Source organism: Synchiropus splendidus, chromosome 9 (genome assembly GCF_027744825.2).
Source record: "Synchiropus splendidus isolate RoL2022-P1 chromosome 9, RoL_Sspl_1.0, whole genome shotgun sequence".
Taxonomy (NCBI): Eukaryota; Metazoa; Chordata; class Actinopteri; order Syngnathiformes; family Callionymidae; genus Synchiropus; species Synchiropus splendidus.
Genome location: NC_071342.1, coordinates 10865366 through 10884269, shown reverse-complemented (window position 1 = coordinate 10884269; position 18904 = coordinate 10865366). Strand labels below are relative to the sequence as shown.

Below are 18904 nucleotides of genomic sequence, written 5' to 3'. Positions count from 1 at the left end.
AAGAGTATTTTAAGGCTTGGAACTGTGGGAATCATGATATTTTACTTATGATCATATTTATCAAGTATCTGCTATTGAATAAATGCTTTGTCTAATGAAAGACTGAATCCAACAGACGCAGTGATAATAGGTAAGGTAACCTCAGTTTGATCCAGTATGAGAGGTGTGTATGATAAGGATAGTGTGGTAAAGATGCGTGGATGGAAGAGTGAGTTATGAAAGGCAGGAACCATTTGGTACCAGGACAAAGGAGGAGCCCAGGAGATATAACCCAGAACTGGCCCAAACAGCCTGATCTGAGTTTGTGGGGACAAACATCTACCTTCCCCCAAGTGAAGGAATGTGGAAGATAAGGAACCTCTGGCACAGCGATGGGTCAGGAGGATGAATTATGGACCCAGGCAGAGCCAGGCAGAGATGGGACCAGCCAGTCCACCAGCAGAAGCAAGCCAATCAGAGGAGGGGACTGGATTATCTGTTTACAGCTTTCCACCCAAAAAAGGCCAGGAAATGGGCAACAACAAGAGGATTCATCAATGTCACTCCAAACCAAGGGGTGTCGAAACCAGATCAGGAATGTGGCGCCATGGCAACGGGGACCCCAAGAGCCCAGGACCAATCAGTGGAGACTACACCCCAAGATGAACTGAAATGTGTCATAAAAGGGTCAGGGCCAGAGATAGTCTTTGTCACTCTACACCACTGGAGCTAAGGCTAAGTCAGGCGTAGTTGTGGACCCAGAGCTCTGTTAGGGTAATTAGACTCCTCTGTCAGGGAATAAATTCTTTTGGATTTTAAGTTGTGGGTTTTTGGTAGTCATTCTCACGAGTACGCGGAACGCGAACACGCGGAAGATACATTAAAGATGTAGATTCCTACAGAACACACACAACACATTACTTCTTTTTCCATTCATTGTAATGGGAAAAATCGATTCAGATTTTGAACAAATCGCTTCTCGAACGGCCATCTGGAACGGATTGTGGTCGAGAACCGAGGTACCACAGTGTGTGTGTGTGTGTGTGTGTGTGTGTGTGTGTGTATATATATATATATATATATATATATATATATATATATATATATATATATATATATATATATATATATATATATATATATATATATATATGTGTTTATATCACCTGCTATGTGACAGGCCAGAAGAAATGCCATTGAAGTTGATTTTTTTGAAGTTATTCTACTCAAAGAAATCAGTGCACACATCACATTTCCATCACTCAGAGACCGGCAGCAACGATGAAACTGTGTGTTTGTTTTATTCAACTTCAAAATCAGCTTTAAATCGAAAGCATATTACACGACAGTCGAGAAAGAGATGCAACCTTTAATAAAACGGTGAGTCTGTCACACATGGTTTTCATTCTCTGAAACTCTTCCTGAATTCCATGAGCCAAGTGGGTCACACGCCACATGAATGTTCCCCTGAAAACATCTTAAGACAATGGGAAATGAATAGCATAAACTAACTGTCGGCAGTTCTCATCTCCACATGTGTCACATTTGCTGTGTTCAACCGAAACAGGACATACTCACAATAACGGAATGACCTGAGATCATTTCAGTTATTGTGAGAGGAAAGCCTTAGTCAGCATGTATCTAGAGAGCGGGTGTTTATATGGATACACTGACATACAAAGACAACAACTTGTAGCTGAATCACAAATAAGAAAGCAGCTGGAGAGAAGTCGTGATGCGCAGAGAGGCTTCCCCACTTCACTCCTCAGCACTGCAAACTCTTGAGGGAGGAAAAGGCTTGACCCCCAGATGTATGTCCCAAGTGAGGGGCAGGTGAGTTGTGACTCGCCTCTTGCACAAACACACATCTTGAACATTTTCCACACAGTTCTGTTTGTGGAGTGAGTCGCCACAACTGGAGGCATTGGATTTCGAGGACATCAGGAGCAACAAGTGAGTGGTCTAAAAAGTATTTCTAAAATAATCAAAATCAGTCGTTTAAAAGACAAATCCCTGCAATGACCATTGACCAAAACTGCATAAAAACAAAAATAAAAACGACGTTTTGTCTGATCAGATTTAATCAGACGTGCATAAAAACAGGTTTTGAAGGCGGACGCTGCACTGTGTCTAATGCTGCCACCCAGTGGCAAAAACAAGTATGATCAATAAATAGAATACAATAAAAAACGCAAATACAAAAAGTAAGAATTGATTTGCTTGTCTGCCTTTCAAAATCGATTCACATCGACACGTTCATCCATCAGTAAATAAAGCTTCAACACGACCAAACATTTCAGTGGAAACAGTCTGATAAATGATGAAAAAGTAGGCAGTGATGTTCCTGGTTCCAGAATTGGTTTGATGGTTTCAGCCATTGGACAGTGAGATTAAACAAAAACACTTGAAAGTTGTACGTCATGATACAACGCAAACTCGGGGAGGCGACAACCCAGAACTTCTCAGCAGTTTAAATCAGGAAGTTTTTGCTTGATGGGAAAGGGGCCGAGGAGAGTTTCCGCTTCTGTCTTTGACTTCCTCTATCTGCTTTCTGCTGAGGCCGGGGCCTGATAATCTCGAAGAGCCACAGTAAGACACAGTCAACGTGGCCAGACCACTTCAGACGGAAGCTGCGGAACTGACCTAGTTGAGGTGGAGCACCTGCTTCATGAACTCGTAGGTGGTGAAGGCCACAGCTTGAGAGGGCACACAGCGAATGTAGTTCAGAGAGAGGCCGCGGTACAGTCCCTTTTTGACACCGTACTCTTTGTAAACATATGCCAGGGTCTTGCTCAGGGACCTGTCGTGAAATTTAGACAAAAAAAATGAATGTCATCATCTGCTGAAGAAGCTCCTGATATGTTCCCTCACATGAGAGCGTGACACCACTGTTCCCTCTAATTTTTCGTGGGTCTGAGCAAACCCACAAACTCTCTGAGCGGTCACCCAGACCACAGTGAGCGACATGTTGTCGGCTGTGTCTGGAATAGTTTATAATAGCGTTAAAATATATAAACATTTATTTACAATTTGTGTAATTCACATTGAGGAATCGAACATGTGTGAAATTTCATATATTTTTTATTTAAAAAATAAAAGCATTCAATTGTTATTGAATTGTATATTACATATACATATATATTATACATATTCTTGTCTGTTGTGAGACTGAATTTTGTCCACTTAGGGCTAACGTATTCTCTGACCGCTCCTCATGGAGCCGTGAGCCTGTGTAGATCTTTCACTGTCTACACAGTGAATTTCCTCACCTGACTAGCGTGTAGTCTCTGTGTATTGTAGTTTGAAACATGCGCTGCAACGATTCTCTCTCCTGTGCGTAACTCCGCCGCCCCAATTGGCTCAGTGCATGTGCACATTTTGGACCAACCACGAACAACTTTTAAGAGGAATCAGCTCTTAAACATCAGCCAGCTCCAATAGTTCACTTCAAATAGCAGCTATTTGAGTTGCTGTTAGTTCGATTGTGTATGGTCTTAAGCGCTGCACCGAGGGACCTGTGGAAACTGCCGGTTAAGGACACTCGCGGTCAAACAGAGCAGTCAGCGCTTCATTTTATTGATCTAATGTCGTAAGGCTTTACGTCTTGACGGTAAGAAGCCCTGCGTACAGTAGATATTTTTGTGCGCTGACATGTGTCAGCTGTGCGCAATTGCGAGCGCAGCTTAGAGGGAACATTGCGTGACACTTACACACACTTCTCAGAGTCTGGCAGAATGGCTCCCAGCTGCATCCTCCTCCGAGCGACGTCCAAGGGATACCTGCAGAGCGACACCATTCACCCCACCGACAGTTCACAGACAGTTCCACTCAACAGAGCAGGGCGTGTTATCTTACGATATGGTCTGGGCGATGGCACCTGCAACCCCTCCACAAAGCAAGTTGACGTAGGTTTTAAGGACAAGAACGTCAGGGTTGTCAGAGGAGGGGCGACCCAGATTTTCCGGGAAATGCTTCAAGCCAAGGCTTTTGAGTGTTCCAAAGGTGAAAAAAGAAAAGCCTGCGGGGTGAACATTTTTTGGTGTTTCAGTTTGTCTGGAGGGGAACTGGGAAATGGAGGGGACTCACTCACCTGCGTAAGGTGCCATTCCAATGAGAGTGGGAGTCAGTCCTCTGTAGAACCCCTTGAGTCCTCCCTCCTTAAAAACACTCAGAGGGTCAGCAACTCTGAAGCAAAGTCTCAAACAAGCCTCTTACTTTCAGATAGATGGTGTGGAAGGCGTTAGCGATGCCGCTGTAGCGGTGCTCCCCTGTCACCTGGAAGGCCAGCCGGGCTCGGACCATGTCCAGAGGGTAGGTGCAAATCACGGCAGTCATGCCTGGCGACACATCACACGGAAGCTCACTGGAAACTCTTCAGTCCAGTCAATGAAACTCATGAAACCCTCACTTAAACACAGTTTTGGAGGTGAATTCAAATGAATTGCGCCGCCAGTTACCTGCCATAGATCCTGCCATTAGTCGGTGGATGTGTCCCGAGATTCCCAAACGTTTACTTAACACCTGAGAAGTGAACCGAGAGGCAGTCTTTAAAAAGTCAAGCGAACATGCCGTTCAGTGAAATGTCACCACAACTCGCCTTTTTATAGTTGTCAAAGGCCATGAACTGGATGGCTCCATAGGGGAATATCCGAACCATCATAGCACCATTGCCTTTATACAGGCCGAGGTAGCCTTCTTTCTTTGGCACAGCTTTTAGAGTGGAAAAAACACCTGCAGGAAAAAAAAGCGTTGTGACGCATGTGATGCCGGAGTGTGAAGGCAGCCCTTACCAAGGTGTTTGTAATGCGGGTTTTGGGCCTGGAGGAGGATCTTGACCCGGTCCAGAGGAGCAATCGTAGTCTTGGCACAGCATCCTGCCACACCTGCAACGAAAAAAGACCAATTGTTTTGAGTTACGAACTTGTTTGATCACGAATCTTGTTCAGTGATATTTACAGTATGTTTAAGGGTTGAACTGTACAGATTAATGGCATTATAACTGGCATTAGGATCAGTCAATATGTACACAAAGTTTTACTTTTACATAAGTCAATATAACTGGGGTCACTATCAATCATTTGGAAATCCAGCCATAGTTCTTGTACTTTGTGTTAAAAACGACTTTTTGGGGGAGAATAAAATAGCACCCAACATCAACTACCTCACGGAATGGTTCATCTGAAATACACTCTTTTTCCTAACATATTTCCAGGAGCAATGTACGTGAGGAAGCCTGGAGGAGCCCGGAGGGTTGGGGAACATATTCTTCATACCTCGTCCAGGAAATACTGGGAGGTTTCCACAGTCTCACGCTGCAGTCAGAGCCACCTGAGCTCCAGTTGCTCGACCTCACTAACGTCAACATTCAAAATAAACCCTTCACATGCATCACATTTATTGCAGAGCTGTAAAAAGCCGCGTAGACTGAACTTCGATCTGCTACAATGAGGACCATAAAGCAGTGGTAAGGGCTCACCTCCAGCTAGGAAGGATCGCAGCCAGTAGTAGTCCGTCTGGGCCGGGGCGCTGCTGATGGAGGAGACCGCAGCCTCCGAGGACATTCTGCCTGCTCTCACCGACCCGCTGCACCCATGACTGACCGCAAACACAATGGCAAACGACACGTTCAAACGCAATGGCAATACTGAGTTCCGTACAACGGACAATACTCACGAGGTTTGAAACACCGTTACTCTCAGCGAACAGCCCGGACAAAGTAGTTTGTCTGTTTCCTAAAAGTATTTGTTGGCGTGTTTTCAAGACCGAGCAGTAACTTCTATGTATAAGAACAACAGAGAGAAAGAGTGACACACGTTCATGTAACTACTCCAGTGTCCTTCGACTGCGGCTTGTCGAGAGAAAACACAGTCGCGCACTGATGACGAAGGATGACATAACCGGCGACGGAAAGTGACGAAGTCAGTGATTTGAATGGATATTCTGAAGTGTAAAACACTGTAAATGGCGCGTCACGTTTACGGCCAAACACGACACTTTTAAAATGGCTCTTATTTTGTTTATTTGTTTTGTAAAAGTGCTTGATTTTTTTTTTTCAAGTTGACCTATTTCTTCACAGAATTTCCGACGATTGCGAAAACAATTGTGACCTGTCGATCTGTCCGTCTGTTGCTTCTTAATCACGTTAACTAACAGTAAATACACGACAACAGGAAACAGTGTCACAGGACAAAACCCGTCAGCAGAGGGCTCACGTGTCACAATGTTGCCAGTCGCTTGATTCTCTCGTCACTTCTTTGAGCTTAGACTTCAGGCATCAGTTAAAATGTGATAGATGAAATGTTTGTCATGTTTAATATGATGACAATTGATGCGTTTTAATCCAGTTTCTTTTATGTAATCAAAATCTCTCATCACCTATCATAATTTACATTTGTTGTTTTTAAGTGAAGTTTGCTTTACTATTTCATTATGATAAAGAATGGATGTCATTTTACTGATAATAGTATTTTTGGGTGGTGAAATGTTTTTTTTCTCCAGAGATGTTTGACTATTTACTTTCTTTGTGGCAATATGTTTATAAAAAAAAATTTTATTGGTGTTTTATACTGTCACAATTTACATTTGTGGCTTTTAAGTAAAGTTTGCTTTACTATTTCATCATGACAAAGAATGGATATCATTTTACTGATAATGGTAATTACCATATTTTTGGGTGGTGAAATGTTTTTTTCTCCACAGATGTTTGACTATTTACTTTATTTGTGGCAATATTTTTATAAATATTTTTTTTATATATTGATGTTCCATACTGTTACATATATTAGTATAATACTCCAGTTGTTGCATGTTCACAGTAAAAGTATGCATGTGGAATAACATTTAAAAAATAATAAAATTAGTGGCTACTGTGCCACTATTACTACCAATGTCTACCCCTTGTCTTCCAACATTCATGATAGCTCAGTGTTCGTCGCTTATTGAGAGTGAATTTCTCCAGGAGAGGCGCATCATGAACGCATCCCATCTGCCGCGTGAACTCGCCTGACTCCGATCCAGGCCGGGTTTTCTGGCGCTCTTCCCTCCAGTGCGACGGCGAGCTCTGGCAGCCGCGTCGCTCTGCTGCGTCTGCTGGAGGGAGAGTGAGAGCGGGGCTGCCCTGGATCAACTGACAGCCGAGGGATTTACACTTTAATGGCTGTCAAAGACTCGCGCTGACTACTCGACGTGGATCTAGTGGATCTGGTGCTGGTGCCATGCGCTTGTGCCTCGATGGATTGAACTTGCCAGGAGTCCATATTTGCCGCGGAGGGAAACCAATACAAGGTGGAGCGGAGTATTATTAGCACTTCAGACAGTGCAACTGTCTCTCGCTGGTATGTAACGCTCTCTGGCGTGTTCACTAACTCACATTTTGGACTCGACTCGCACGCACAAGAGCGACATTGGACGTCGTGTGCGGATGTTTTCAGCGGCGTCGTGTTTGGGGAAGACGGCGGTCAAGTGCAGAAACAACCGTCGACCGCGTTTGTTATAGGCGGTAATAACCCCCTCAGCCTCGGACGAAAACAGGATCCAGTCTGCTCCCACTCCCTGCCTGCCCTTTAAACGGTTAAAGCCACGCGAGGCGGACAGGAAGTCTTGTTTTCATCGCTTCAAAACTCTCATTTCAGTGGATGATAACGACAGTCTGCTCTCTTGTGTGTAGAGCTTTTACTCTAAACCCCGTCAGAGCATCCGTTAATATTTTAAGATGCATTACATAACACCGCCCGGTGAAATAATTACACTGTTATCTATTATTGTGTTATTATCATCTAGTTACATGGTGTTAAGAGCAAAATGCAAAGCTAAAGCTGCTCGATCATATCCGTGCAATCTGCATGTGACAATAGCGCGACACAAAAGGACATCAAATATTAAAAACGAGACTTGCAGAGCATCTGAATGTGGAAGTTTCATCATGTTATTTAATAGTGGAAATAAAGTCCGCGTGCTTTGACCTTTTTAATGGCGCCGAATAGATTATTTTACTGCAAATTTTATTCTTTAAGAATTAAGGACGGCTGTTTATTCATTACATTTCAATTAATACCTTAATTTCATAATAAGATTTAAGAATTGTAATAATATCAATGACGGAACTGAACGTTTGTATAAGTTATTCTCACTATTGACATTTAATTCACATGCTTTTGTTCTTTTTATCTCCTAAAGATATAGTTTGGTTGTAGTTTTCGCCCATAATAGAATTTTGTAATAATATTTTCTTGTGGTATTTGTTTTGTATTTTACTTACTTCACACCATCACACTTTTCAGCATAGCTCTATGTTGATAATAATTATAGCTTTATTACACCATTTTGTCTGTACTCGTTTTTACAATATTTTTTACTCATCTTTAGAATATCTTTTACTTGACTTTTTTACTTTATTTTACTATCAACAACTTTGCAATTTGGCTCCATTTTTTTCTTTTCTTTTAAGATGTTTTTTCTGAACGCTTAAATAAGTGACAATATATTGAACAATTACACTTAACATCAAGACTTTATTCACTCTAATTCACCCATTATATTTTAACATTGTTTTAGCCTTAATATTGTAATGATGTCCTTTCAAAAGCTGAATTGTACTGTCATTTATCAACTATATCCCTGTCTTTTAGGACGATTCCATGGAAGCCCAGTGACTTCTTCGCCACGGGAGAGGGTATTTTGAGGAATCGAATTAGTAGTGGCTGAGGTAAAAAAAATATCAGGGTCCCATGCTTGCTATAAACAGACTCACGTCTTCAAACCCTCCACCATGCCCGCCAAGCCACCCAGGAAAGCTGCTCAGAGAAAGAAAGTGCAGAAAGTGATCAGTACCAAAAACCAAAAGTGCAATTCGAGTAGACCTAGAGGACGACCTCCAACAAGACTCCGGCAGTCACCAGAGGCGTCGCCGCCACCTAAAAAGCCCTCAGCTCGAGGTCAGGCTCAGCAAGGAAGCAGCCCCAGAGGAAGAGGAGCCGGTAGGCCCAATGGCCGGGGCCCAGGAAGACCTCCAAGTCGAGGTAACAGTAGTGAAAAGCTTAGACGACATGGCTCGCTCGAGGACCCCCCTGAGCGAAGGAAGTCCCTGCGAGGCATCCTGTCTGTCTCTCCCGTAGAATTGCCCAAAACTTGCAGAGGAGGGAAAAGCTTGAGGGGGGGCCGAGGCAGAGGAGCGGCATCACACCAAGGTAGCAGGAAACTCCTCAGCAATAACAACGTTCCACAAGACGAGGAGGATCAAGAATCGTCTGATGAAAACCTCACAGTTTCCCTCAAAACTGAGTTTGACATCCCAAATCTGGGTCTTGGAGTCACTAATGCAAAGGAGCAAAGCCCACTCAAAGCTGATCTGCCTCCTTGTGAGGACACACTGGATGACTGTGTGCGGGGCAGCTGCGACAGCACCACGACGGAGCCTGAGAGTAAAACTGATGCTGCTGGTGTGGTGCAGGAGGAGGTCTTCGACCTCGATGATGGAAAGCTCTCAGGGCCCTCCGAAACAAGCGGGGAGGAAATCGCTGAGGAAGGTGATCATGAAAGCAGCGGTCTAAATCCAGGGGCTGGAAATGATTCCAATGATTCGGATAAAACGATCAACGCCGAGGAAGTGGAGGAGAGCAGGATCTGTTTGGAGGATGAGAAGCCTGTTCCAGCGAAGCAGGAGGTAGAGGAGGTGAAGGAGGATAAGACTGATGATGTCATCAGTCCTGTTCCCTCCCCGCTTCACATTCCTGCCTCCCATCCTACGCAGCGCCCACACTGTCACAACACACAGTCAGAATCCCAAGTAAAGGTGCTACTAGTCTCAAACGAAGCTACCTCAAGTAACACCAAAGCTCCTAACTTCTCAGAGTCTCCAGAAAGGCACCCTGGCACCCATGGCGCTAAACCACCATCATCCGAGTCCGCTCCAGTACTGGGGAATCCCTCTGTGGCGAGACGTATGCCGGTTATCATACGAAGTGATAGCTTCAAAGCTCAGACTGATCTGTGGCGACCGCCCAAACTAGAGAGCCCCAACGACCTTCTTTCACAAGATCTCGCATCAAAGAGTCGGACCAAAGACTGTCGCTCTTCTCAAGAGACGTTGGACCCACTTTCACAAGCTTATCGGCCAAGCAAAGATGTTCTTATAGTGGACCAAGAGCCAATTTTTAACGTCATTTCAGCCCCCGAGCAGAATCCAGCACCAAAGATATCGACCCCTTCACTGGATACCAGCTCCACTTTCTCCTGCAGCTCAGAGAGCACTCGCTCTTCTCTTACTTTGGACACCGAATCTGAGAACGGGGAGCCCAGTGTCTCCTTCCCCACTGGATCTTCGCAGCTCGGCGAAGCTGGATTAACCAACTGTGCGAGTCTGAGACCGCAGAAAAGGGAAAGGAAGAAGCGCAACAGGTGTGGGACGTGCAAGCCATGTATGAGAAAGGTTAGCTGTGGTCAGTGCAGCTGCTGCCTCAATCGCAGAACCGGCCACCAAATCTGCAAACTGAGGAAGTGTGTAGAGCTGAAGAGGAGAAGACCTTCTTCTGAGCTGGCTCTTGCACAGGTGAGGATGAAAAATGACTCTCTATTTCCGGCTCCCAACTGTGTTTCGATCATTTTTGGAGGTCATTTATCATGTGCATACTTTACAGTCAGTAATATTTTTTTTCTAGATTCACAATCTTTCAAGTTTTTAAGTAAAGTTTTTTATGAGTTGAGGTTGTCCTACTTGCTTGGCTTCATCTTCAGTGTGAACAAATCTGCAGTCATGTCTTAAAGAGTTACTCATGACTCCCCGTCATGTGACTGATTCATTGCGCTTTTGCGGTGTTGCAAGAACACACATACTATCGATTTATTCTCGCTATGACAGTGTTATTACTGCCGCTATGACTGGCCTGGTGAAGTTGACACAGCGCGTATATGTGTTCGCGACCAACGCAGAAGCAATTTGTCATATTTGGGAAGATTCAGCCACATGACCGGCAGCCGCTCAACACATGGTCGGGCTGCGTGTGTGTGAGTTTATTGTTTGTGGGACAGAGATCAGCAGCACAAGCGAGAGCATTAGCTGTTGGACTTGTGGGGAGTGCATGCGCTGGTGTTTGTGAATGAGGAGAGCGGTCTGAAATTGAAGCAGGATGTTGATTCAAGCGACACCAAATGACAAAGCTAACATATATTATTTGACGTCTTGGAGGAAGTAAAAACAGCCGACATGTTGCTTTGTCATGTAGAAACACATGGTTTTCACACGAGGTCCACAGATGAATAAATCAGGTCCCAAATTCGTCTTGGAATCAATTCCAATTTAATACACATCACATGTCAGTTATTTCAGTGGTCTGACCTAGAAATGAAATGCGGTCATTTATTGGCTGCTTTAGTGGATCATTGCATCACTATAGAAAACATTCTTGAAATACGTGGCGTCAGAAAGTGTGATACAAAAATAATGTCCTTACAAAGTGAGAGGGTTTTGGTAAATGTGTGGGCTGATGCTGGTGAAGCTTATTCGACCTTCATTTTCTGCTGTGATGTGGTACGTGCTTCTGCAAACATGCGAGTAATTCTTTTTTTAATGTCGTAAATTAATTTATAAACTATTTTAAAGTGGAAACAGATCAATTTTACTTGACAAATTCAACTGTTTGTCACAATTAAAGGAGGAGCTGAACTTCGAAATAGTGACTGAAAGTAAGTGCGGCTCAGTTTCACCTCAGTGAAGGACAGAGAGTTTCTTGTGTTGCCCAGCTGTTAAAGTCCCTGCATATCTATGTACATAGCTTAATGGTGTCCATGTGGCTGGGGGAGGGCTTCACATGGACAACTGCGAGTGAGGGTCCATGTGGTCTTGTGTGTGCAAACGTGCATGAACTGAGCGAACCTTCAAAGTAGAGCAGTGGAACTTATTATGTAACACCTGTGGAATTGCTAGTGAAGACCTTGGAGCAGTGTTTGTGGGTGCATGCAAGGGCGTGGCGGAATAATTCACAAGTCAGCTATGTGGAATGCAAAGACACGTGGTTGAGTTTGTGTATTTGTGCCGTAAATCATCTGAAGTCCATTTGTGCGGCTCCACGCACGCAGACTGCCGTCAGGAAACTAGCACCTTCTCTGCTGGTTGTTTGTCGGATGACGTCGCATCCAGTGTTTGTCGTTTAAGAACAGGTTTTTCTATGTAAGCGCCTGCAGGGTTGACGCTAAACCAGGTGGTACACTGTCTGGGCTGCTAGAACCATGAGCTAGTGGAGGTCAGACCATAGCCACTATACCACCATAGTTTTCGGGCAAATTTTAGCTGTGATTTTTTTCAAAATTGTTGTGATAAATTTAATTGTCTTTAATACTTTCTTAAGCTGACTGGATAATACATCAAAGGTTATCTACTATAGTTGTGAGTATTGGTTAGTACCGCTCAATATGATACACGTCTTGATACATGTTTAACATTGTATTGCAATATTCTACACAGTTAACTTAAGGCAAAACTACTCCATTGAAAACATGAAGTGCATCAGGTTTGTCCCCATTTCCTTGAACAATGCACTGAAACCTTTGCTCGCTCACACTGTCATGACAGCACAGAAATGAGTAAGTTGTCCAACCCTGCTATAAAATTCATGTTTGTTTTTCCAAAAGAATATGTTTATAGATGAAATGTCTATATCACATCATAGTTCAATGTGTCCTGATACATTGCCCTGTCAATGTTTTTTCACAGCTCTAGCCTTTGACAGATTCCAAACGTCAAACTCATGGCCTCCAGGCCACAATCGGCCGTGATAACATCATATGTGTCCCATCGAGGCACCTATGGCTTTAGGGTGACACGGGGCCAGTCGAGTGTGTATCTTCTTCCCTTCCTTGGGGCGCTCAAGTTTCCTCCCACATGCCAGGGGTTAACTGGAGATTGTCGAGGGCTATTGTGATTGGCTGTCCTGCTTTCCAGTAAAGAAAATAAATGGTGAATGCTAAAGTAAAAACATTCCCACCACTGAACTACAGTTATAGCTACTAATGCTGCATTTCCACTGAGCCATTCAGGTCAGTGTGGATCGGGTCAGTACCCTTATTTCCACCCCCAAAAGGGGTCGGAGTAACTGACCCGACCCATACCATTCTTTGGTACCCCTCGCTTGGGGTGGCAAGCTGAGTCAAGTTGCGATGGCAGCCATTGTTGTTAGCGATCAGTACCAAAAACAACACACATCATCCATTTTCACAAGGGTTCCTTGTCCTCACCAGAGAGGATAGTGAAGACATGCTGAAACATTTCAGTCTTTTGTGTCAGTTTGAACCCAAAATACATGTGAATTTGGTGTTTTGACTGTGCCCCGCTGAGGTTCCTCTCCTCTGTTCAGCTCCTCAAATGCAGCATTGTTGTCATTAACTCAGTCACATACAATTAATGCTGTTGAAACAAGAGAAAGTTTGCCTCTGCTGATAATCAACTGAACAAACCAGCACATGAAGACGATCTCTCATAACCAGGCCATATATGTACACTTGTGATCATCTAAAGCCTGGGGTGGCTTGTTTTGAACACGTTCACATGATCACACCACAAAAGAGGCTCATCTAGTGTTCTGGGGTCATTCTCCCGCTACATTGTGCTGTTCCTGGTTGTAAATATTTTTCTATGACCCACTCATGGCCCTCTCAAAAGAGTGCCGACCTTGGTTGGGATGCAAAAGGGACCCATATTGTTTTTAGCACCTAACATTAAGCACTGAGTCCTTCTCAGCTGGTTTGGCTGTGGAACCCTCGTGGTCATTCATAAATACTGTAACTCTACAGTATTCATCTGTTATCGGTTTGGAGCATGAGTCATGTTGATGGTCAGTCTGGCTGATCAAGCTCACACGCCCAACCAACGAATGTTTCTTCGACGAGACAAAAAAGGGCAGAGCACTTGAAGAACCGTTCGTGCAGCAGCATGTGGATTCCTGTTCGTGTAGCTCATGTGGTAATCTGTTGTGGCTGCACAATGTTGTGGTCATGTGACACAATCGCCATCTAACTGCTTGCATTGTTACGCCGAAAATGTCCTCAAAATATCTCCATAACGCCTTCCCACAGACATTTTTTTTATTATTTCAGGAAGAATCTGCTGTAAATATTAGTCTTTGTTAAGGGTTTTGCGATACAGTTCCTCACACATCCTGTTTCAGTTGCATTCCATTTGTCGCAGGCGTGACCCTGCAGAGATAACACAAGGATCAGTTAAACACTGCCCAGTGCTTTAAGAGGCTGTGCTGCCAGTAAACGTTACCAGTCACGTTTAATGCCATTCACCTGCTTCACACCACATGGGTGAGATGTTGAGGGTTTTTTTTTTTGATACCATAAAAGACACCTTCCAGCGTTGGTCTTTTTTTTGCAGCTGAACACTCTCTTTGTTCTCATATGGATGAAGCTTAATGTAAAGCAAGAGTGATTTGTCCAAGCAGACGCTCCTGTCAGACCCTAAACCACTTCCCCCTCTCTCACACTCTACTGCAGTGCAGATCTTTCAGCACTGACGGTTGTCACGGCAACCTTATTGTCTGGTGCTGCCCTTTGACCTGCCACGGTTGTCTGATGAAGTATTCTCAGGGCCGTAATGAGGATTAGCACAGATAACCACCAGACGTGCGCTGCATCGACTTTAAGACTTTGAACTCGGCAACCTGCATGCTGGTTATTAGGTTACACTTCTATCCCATAATTTAACCTGCGAGTAATGTTTATCACACTACACTCATTCATGTCCAATGTGGGGCTCATGCAGCTCATGTATCTGGGTATATTCGGCTCCTTTGTTGCTCGTGCATTTAAATATAAAGTACATTTTAGGAAATAAAAGCCCTCCCAAATAAACATGTATTTATGAGTTGAAATGATCAAAACATATATTTCTTGGAGCTTCTTAAGTCAGTGCTCCTTTGCTGTCTCAAGCTTTTACAATTCATCTTTTCAGTTCTTAGTTAGCTGTGTAGTGAGTCACTGACCGTGCAAGGTCACAACTCTCAGGTGTGTCGAAATGTTTCTTACAGCCTCATCAGACCATAATTCCATGCAGCAGCACGGCCAACTTTCATGTCTCTTCAGGTTGATTGTCATATTTCACAGTGGTGAAGTAAAACAAGTGTCTGTGGGAAAGAAGGTTTTTGAAATGCCTCGACGTCAGAGCCTGTGCGTAGCCAATCTGTTCCTCTTTTATTGAGAAATACATGTGAGACAGGGTGACTAAGAGTTCCCACCCGGCTTTGTATGTGGGAAACACATCCACATTCTGTGATGTCAGAGTGTGGGACGGCTGATGGCAGAGGTGGTGGAGGTGTAACGTGTCACGGGCAACATCTCCAGCTGGGAACAGTCAGCAGCGTCAACCTCCTTTCTTTTCCAAAGCTTCAACAGCCTCGTAGTTTCAAACCAAACAAACAAAACTTTGGGAAAAGCAGTGAAAGCTAAGTGCTCTGTGGTGAGGGAACTAGTGATACAGCCTTTATCCAGTTCATCCACACGCATAAATGACCTCATATCACAGTGTGGGATGCTAAGATTCCATGGCTCTGTATTCATAAATATACTCATCTATACACAGCTGTCAAGTCACGTCTTTCCGTTTCTTTGGGTTGAAGAAATCCCCCCTAAAAAACAATGCCCCTAAATCATACCAAGCCCACACAATAGCCCCCTTTAGGGAAGACCTAATCTTATTCACGCATCACCCGCCGTGACCCAGAATGCAGATTTAAAATCTATAAAAGGAAACATTTATAGTTGCTGGTCCGAGTAATCCTCACGCACTGGGTAACCTCCACACTCACTCATCGAGTGCTTTGTTAGTTCTGGCTCTGTTTGTTTTGCACTTCTTTAATGAGGAAGGTGCTGACTCCAGTGGGTGTTTTTTATGAAATCAAACTCTGAAGGAACAACTGTCTAGTCATTGGGTAAAAGATCTCAAAGTCCCTTGCTCACATATGTCAAACCGAAGGCCCTGGGGTTGCATCCCCTTTCATTCAGTCCAAAAGAGTGATAAATACATGACGTTTAAATCAAATTGAAAGCTAATTTGTCACGAGTGCCAACAAAATATGTTGCTATGACCTGCAACGATTAGTGTTCAAGATTTATCCCTTCAAGTGGAGATTAGAAATTTCAAGGATTCATCTGCAAAATTCCTAAAATAAAGTGGCACAGTTTCAATATTCAGTTCAATAAGAGGATGATTGTGCTTCAAGAAACAAACCAAACTATCGCCTGTGTTGTGAGTCGGTGGTGAAGGACGTGTTTTGTATCATGTATTTTGAAGCTGACCTCAAAACGGCTAATGCTAAAATAAGCCTTTAATAATTCAAAGGAACACTGATATCTGATGGTGTTTACGAGACTATTTCCGATGAAAGAATGCTACATAAAGACTGCTCCATAAATATGAGTTTCGAAGATGAATCAGAAAAAGAACCACCTGTAGAAGTCATAACTTGAAGTTACTTTTCAGGAACCTTTCAGGAAAAGTTTGTCACCACTCCCTTCACTGTTTACATACTTGTGAGCTCCCAAAAAACAAGGCGCTTTAGTTGCTGGCATCACTGTACAGAAACAGCGTTATCTCTCAGTTCTCCATCTATCTCTACTGCTCTCCCGTCTGGTGAGGAAATTTTCATTAGCTGAAATGCGCTCATCTTATGTCGAGAGGCATCATATCTGTGCGACAGTCGAGCTGCAGAACCTTGTGTAAACCTTTTCCTGCCTCACTTTAAACAGATTTAGGGCACCCCAGGCCACTCTGCCTGCGTTTGGATCGGGGTGTGTGATGCACTTGGTAACCTTTTCACGTGAGAAAGTCATCGCCTTTATTAAAGCAGATATAGTATCCGGGACACTAGTTTTTCAGAACTGGCATGGGCTCTGATCTCGGCACTGCAGGTGTGAGTGGCCAGTCAGTAAATTTAATCCATGTGGGTTTAGCATGACCCACTCCATGGTTTGAGCTGATAGATTATGCTAATAAGGGGTCCAGGAAGTGACAAATCTTTAGACATTCTTAGATTTAACAGCTGCTCCTCAACACTAAGAAACACATAAAAATGGCTGCTGTGAAATGCCCTCATGATTAGACATAGAATTTATTGACTTGAAAATAAAAGCTGTTGCTACTATGAGGTAATGCAGAGTGATCAAGAACCACAGCGTGCGCACCACCACGCTGATACCAGAATAGCAATACCGCTAATATATCCTGCAGCTGTTTCACATTTTGTCCCTTTCTTTCAGTTTTATGATATGGTGGATTGACGCTGGCCTGTTATTCGACTGTAAACACTTAACGCTCTAGTGTTGACTCACTGATTTTCTGGATTTTAACGCACTTTCTGTGAAGTATTTAACAATTCCACGAGGCTTGGGTTGCTACTGAAATTCAAATTCTTTAAAAAACCCCTCACCCCCCTCCACCTCAGCATCCAAATGTGGGTGTTTGCTGGCGGATTAGTGCTGCTTATTCTTAGCCTGTAAAAGTTTGTGTCTCAGTGTTTTCAGGCTGTGACTTGAGTGAGAAGTGTGTGCATGAGCTTCAAAGTCTGAAGAAGAGAGCCGCTGCTGGGGCTCACATGCGCGCACGGAGTCATGTTTTTCTTCTTGTGGTTGTCAACACCTTCTCCAAACAGCAACACCGGCACGAGTCATCTGTATTCTTTAATGTGTTTTCAAAGACCAGCTAGAGTAGATTCACGGTTGGCATCAATGACAAATGTTGGAGGGGTTCCAGGTTGGCACCTTTTGCAGTCTGAGCCTCTATTCAGGGTCTGTTTCCAGATGTGTTTTAGCCCTTTTTTTTGTTGCCACAAAACCTAGTACGACTGCTTGTAAGAGGTGAAATGAAAGGTAGCATGCTTGGTAGCTGCCTGGAAATCTTGAAAATGGCTGTTGGTTACTTCAACATCACGATCCAGCAATTTCCTCAGTCTGTATATGGCTGTGTAGCATATGTGAAGGTCAAGTGGTTCATAAGTCTCATAGTGTAGCTTGAAGAAAGCCTGATGAGTTTTTGCACGTTGCTTGTTTGTTCACTTCTGTGTGCACTTTTCCTGCCACTGTTAAACCTGTCTGACACCAGAGCCGTCTCGGAGGAACATGTTCTCATGCTCTTTACATCCTTGTTTGCACATACAGGAGCAGTAATTTGATCCCCTCAATGTGTTTAACACAGTTTTAAGGGTTAATTTTAGACACACTGCTGGGAGCAAAGAGCAGATCGAAGCCCAGGAAGAGGGGCTCTATTGCTACACCAGGCAGATAACCTTCCAAGGCCTATCTCTGCCTGCAGAAATACTTTAGCGACACAAACAGCAAGGACTGAAAACAGTATCTTAATGTGAATATGACAGGCGTGTCATTGTTTTCTTAGTTTTCTCGGTCAGACAGTTTAAGTCTCCAAACAATAAAAAATGTGAACTGGTATACAGAGCTCCCTTATTAACAATATCAGGACTGAATGTTTCAATTACAACACTCCATCTGTCCATTCCATTGTGATTTCTAATAGGATTGTTCACGGTCAACGTAAGACAGCTATAGGTAAAGCTGGCCAACAGGCGAGACTTTGGCCTGTCAGCGTGATGTTTTCTACCGAAAAAACATCTTAAATGATTAACACTTTTTCTCTTAGATAGCGAATTAGAGGTCGGTAATCCAAATATTTGGTTGGATGGATTGCATTACCGAAGAGGCTGAGATGATTTATAGGCCGTGGGGGTGGAGGCAGAGATTTCACGCTCCCTCTACGTCAAGTATGTTGGTAGTTATGATTAAAGGCCTTGTGCTTTATCATTTGCATGTCATGCAAGTGCCGTCGAGTGTCCTTGTGTGACCCCAGCCTGCAGTCTCACCACTGACAAACAATCAAAGCACCTGGCAGCATCCGCGCAGCTCTTTCCTCTTTCTTCTTAGTTTC

General features: G+C 43.8%; 2 protein-coding genes across 4 annotated transcripts in view; one reads left to right on the top strand and one right to left on the bottom strand.

Moving 5' to 3' along the window:
* Positions 1 to 1261: 1261 nt before the first annotated feature.
* On the bottom strand, positions 1262 to 5841 carry slc25a16 (solute carrier family 25 member 16). 2 transcript variants are annotated; one of them, XM_053875181.1, is made up of 11 exons: positions 5653 to 5841; positions 5456 to 5574; positions 4770 to 4862; positions 4577 to 4710; positions 4437 to 4500; positions 4195 to 4316; positions 4070 to 4136; positions 3835 to 3997; positions 3690 to 3758; positions 2623 to 2779; positions 1262 to 2546 (listed from the first exon to the last, which is right to left on the bottom strand). In XM_053875181.1, exons 2-10 carry the CDS (start codon positions 5538 to 5540, stop codon positions 2623 to 2625), a joined length of 954 nt encoding a protein of 317 aa, XP_053731156.1. In that variant the 5' UTR covers positions 5541 to 5574; positions 5653 to 5841; the 3' UTR covers positions 1262 to 2546. The 2 variants fall into 2 exon arrangements, with proteins under 2 accessions (XP_053731156.1, XP_053731157.1); XM_053875182.1 differs by lacking the exon at positions 5456 to 5574 and having other exon boundaries at positions 1262 to 2779.
* Positions 5842 to 7067: 1226 nt separating this feature from the next.
* The window catches only part of tet1 (tet methylcytosine dioxygenase 1), a 28359-nt gene continuing 16522 nt past the window's right edge, over positions 7068 to 18904 (top strand). Inside the window, exons 1-2 of one of the 2 annotated variants that reach the window (XM_053875599.1) lie at positions 7068 to 7263; positions 8607 to 10525. In XM_053875599.1, coding sequence (XP_053731574.1) covers positions 8747 to 10525 — 1779 coding nt within the window. In that variant the 5' untranslated portion in view covers positions 7068 to 7263; positions 8607 to 8746. Of the gene's footprint in view, positions 7314 to 8606; positions 10526 to 18904 lie in introns of both variants that reach the window. The other variant, XM_053875598.1, reaches the window with a different exon arrangement.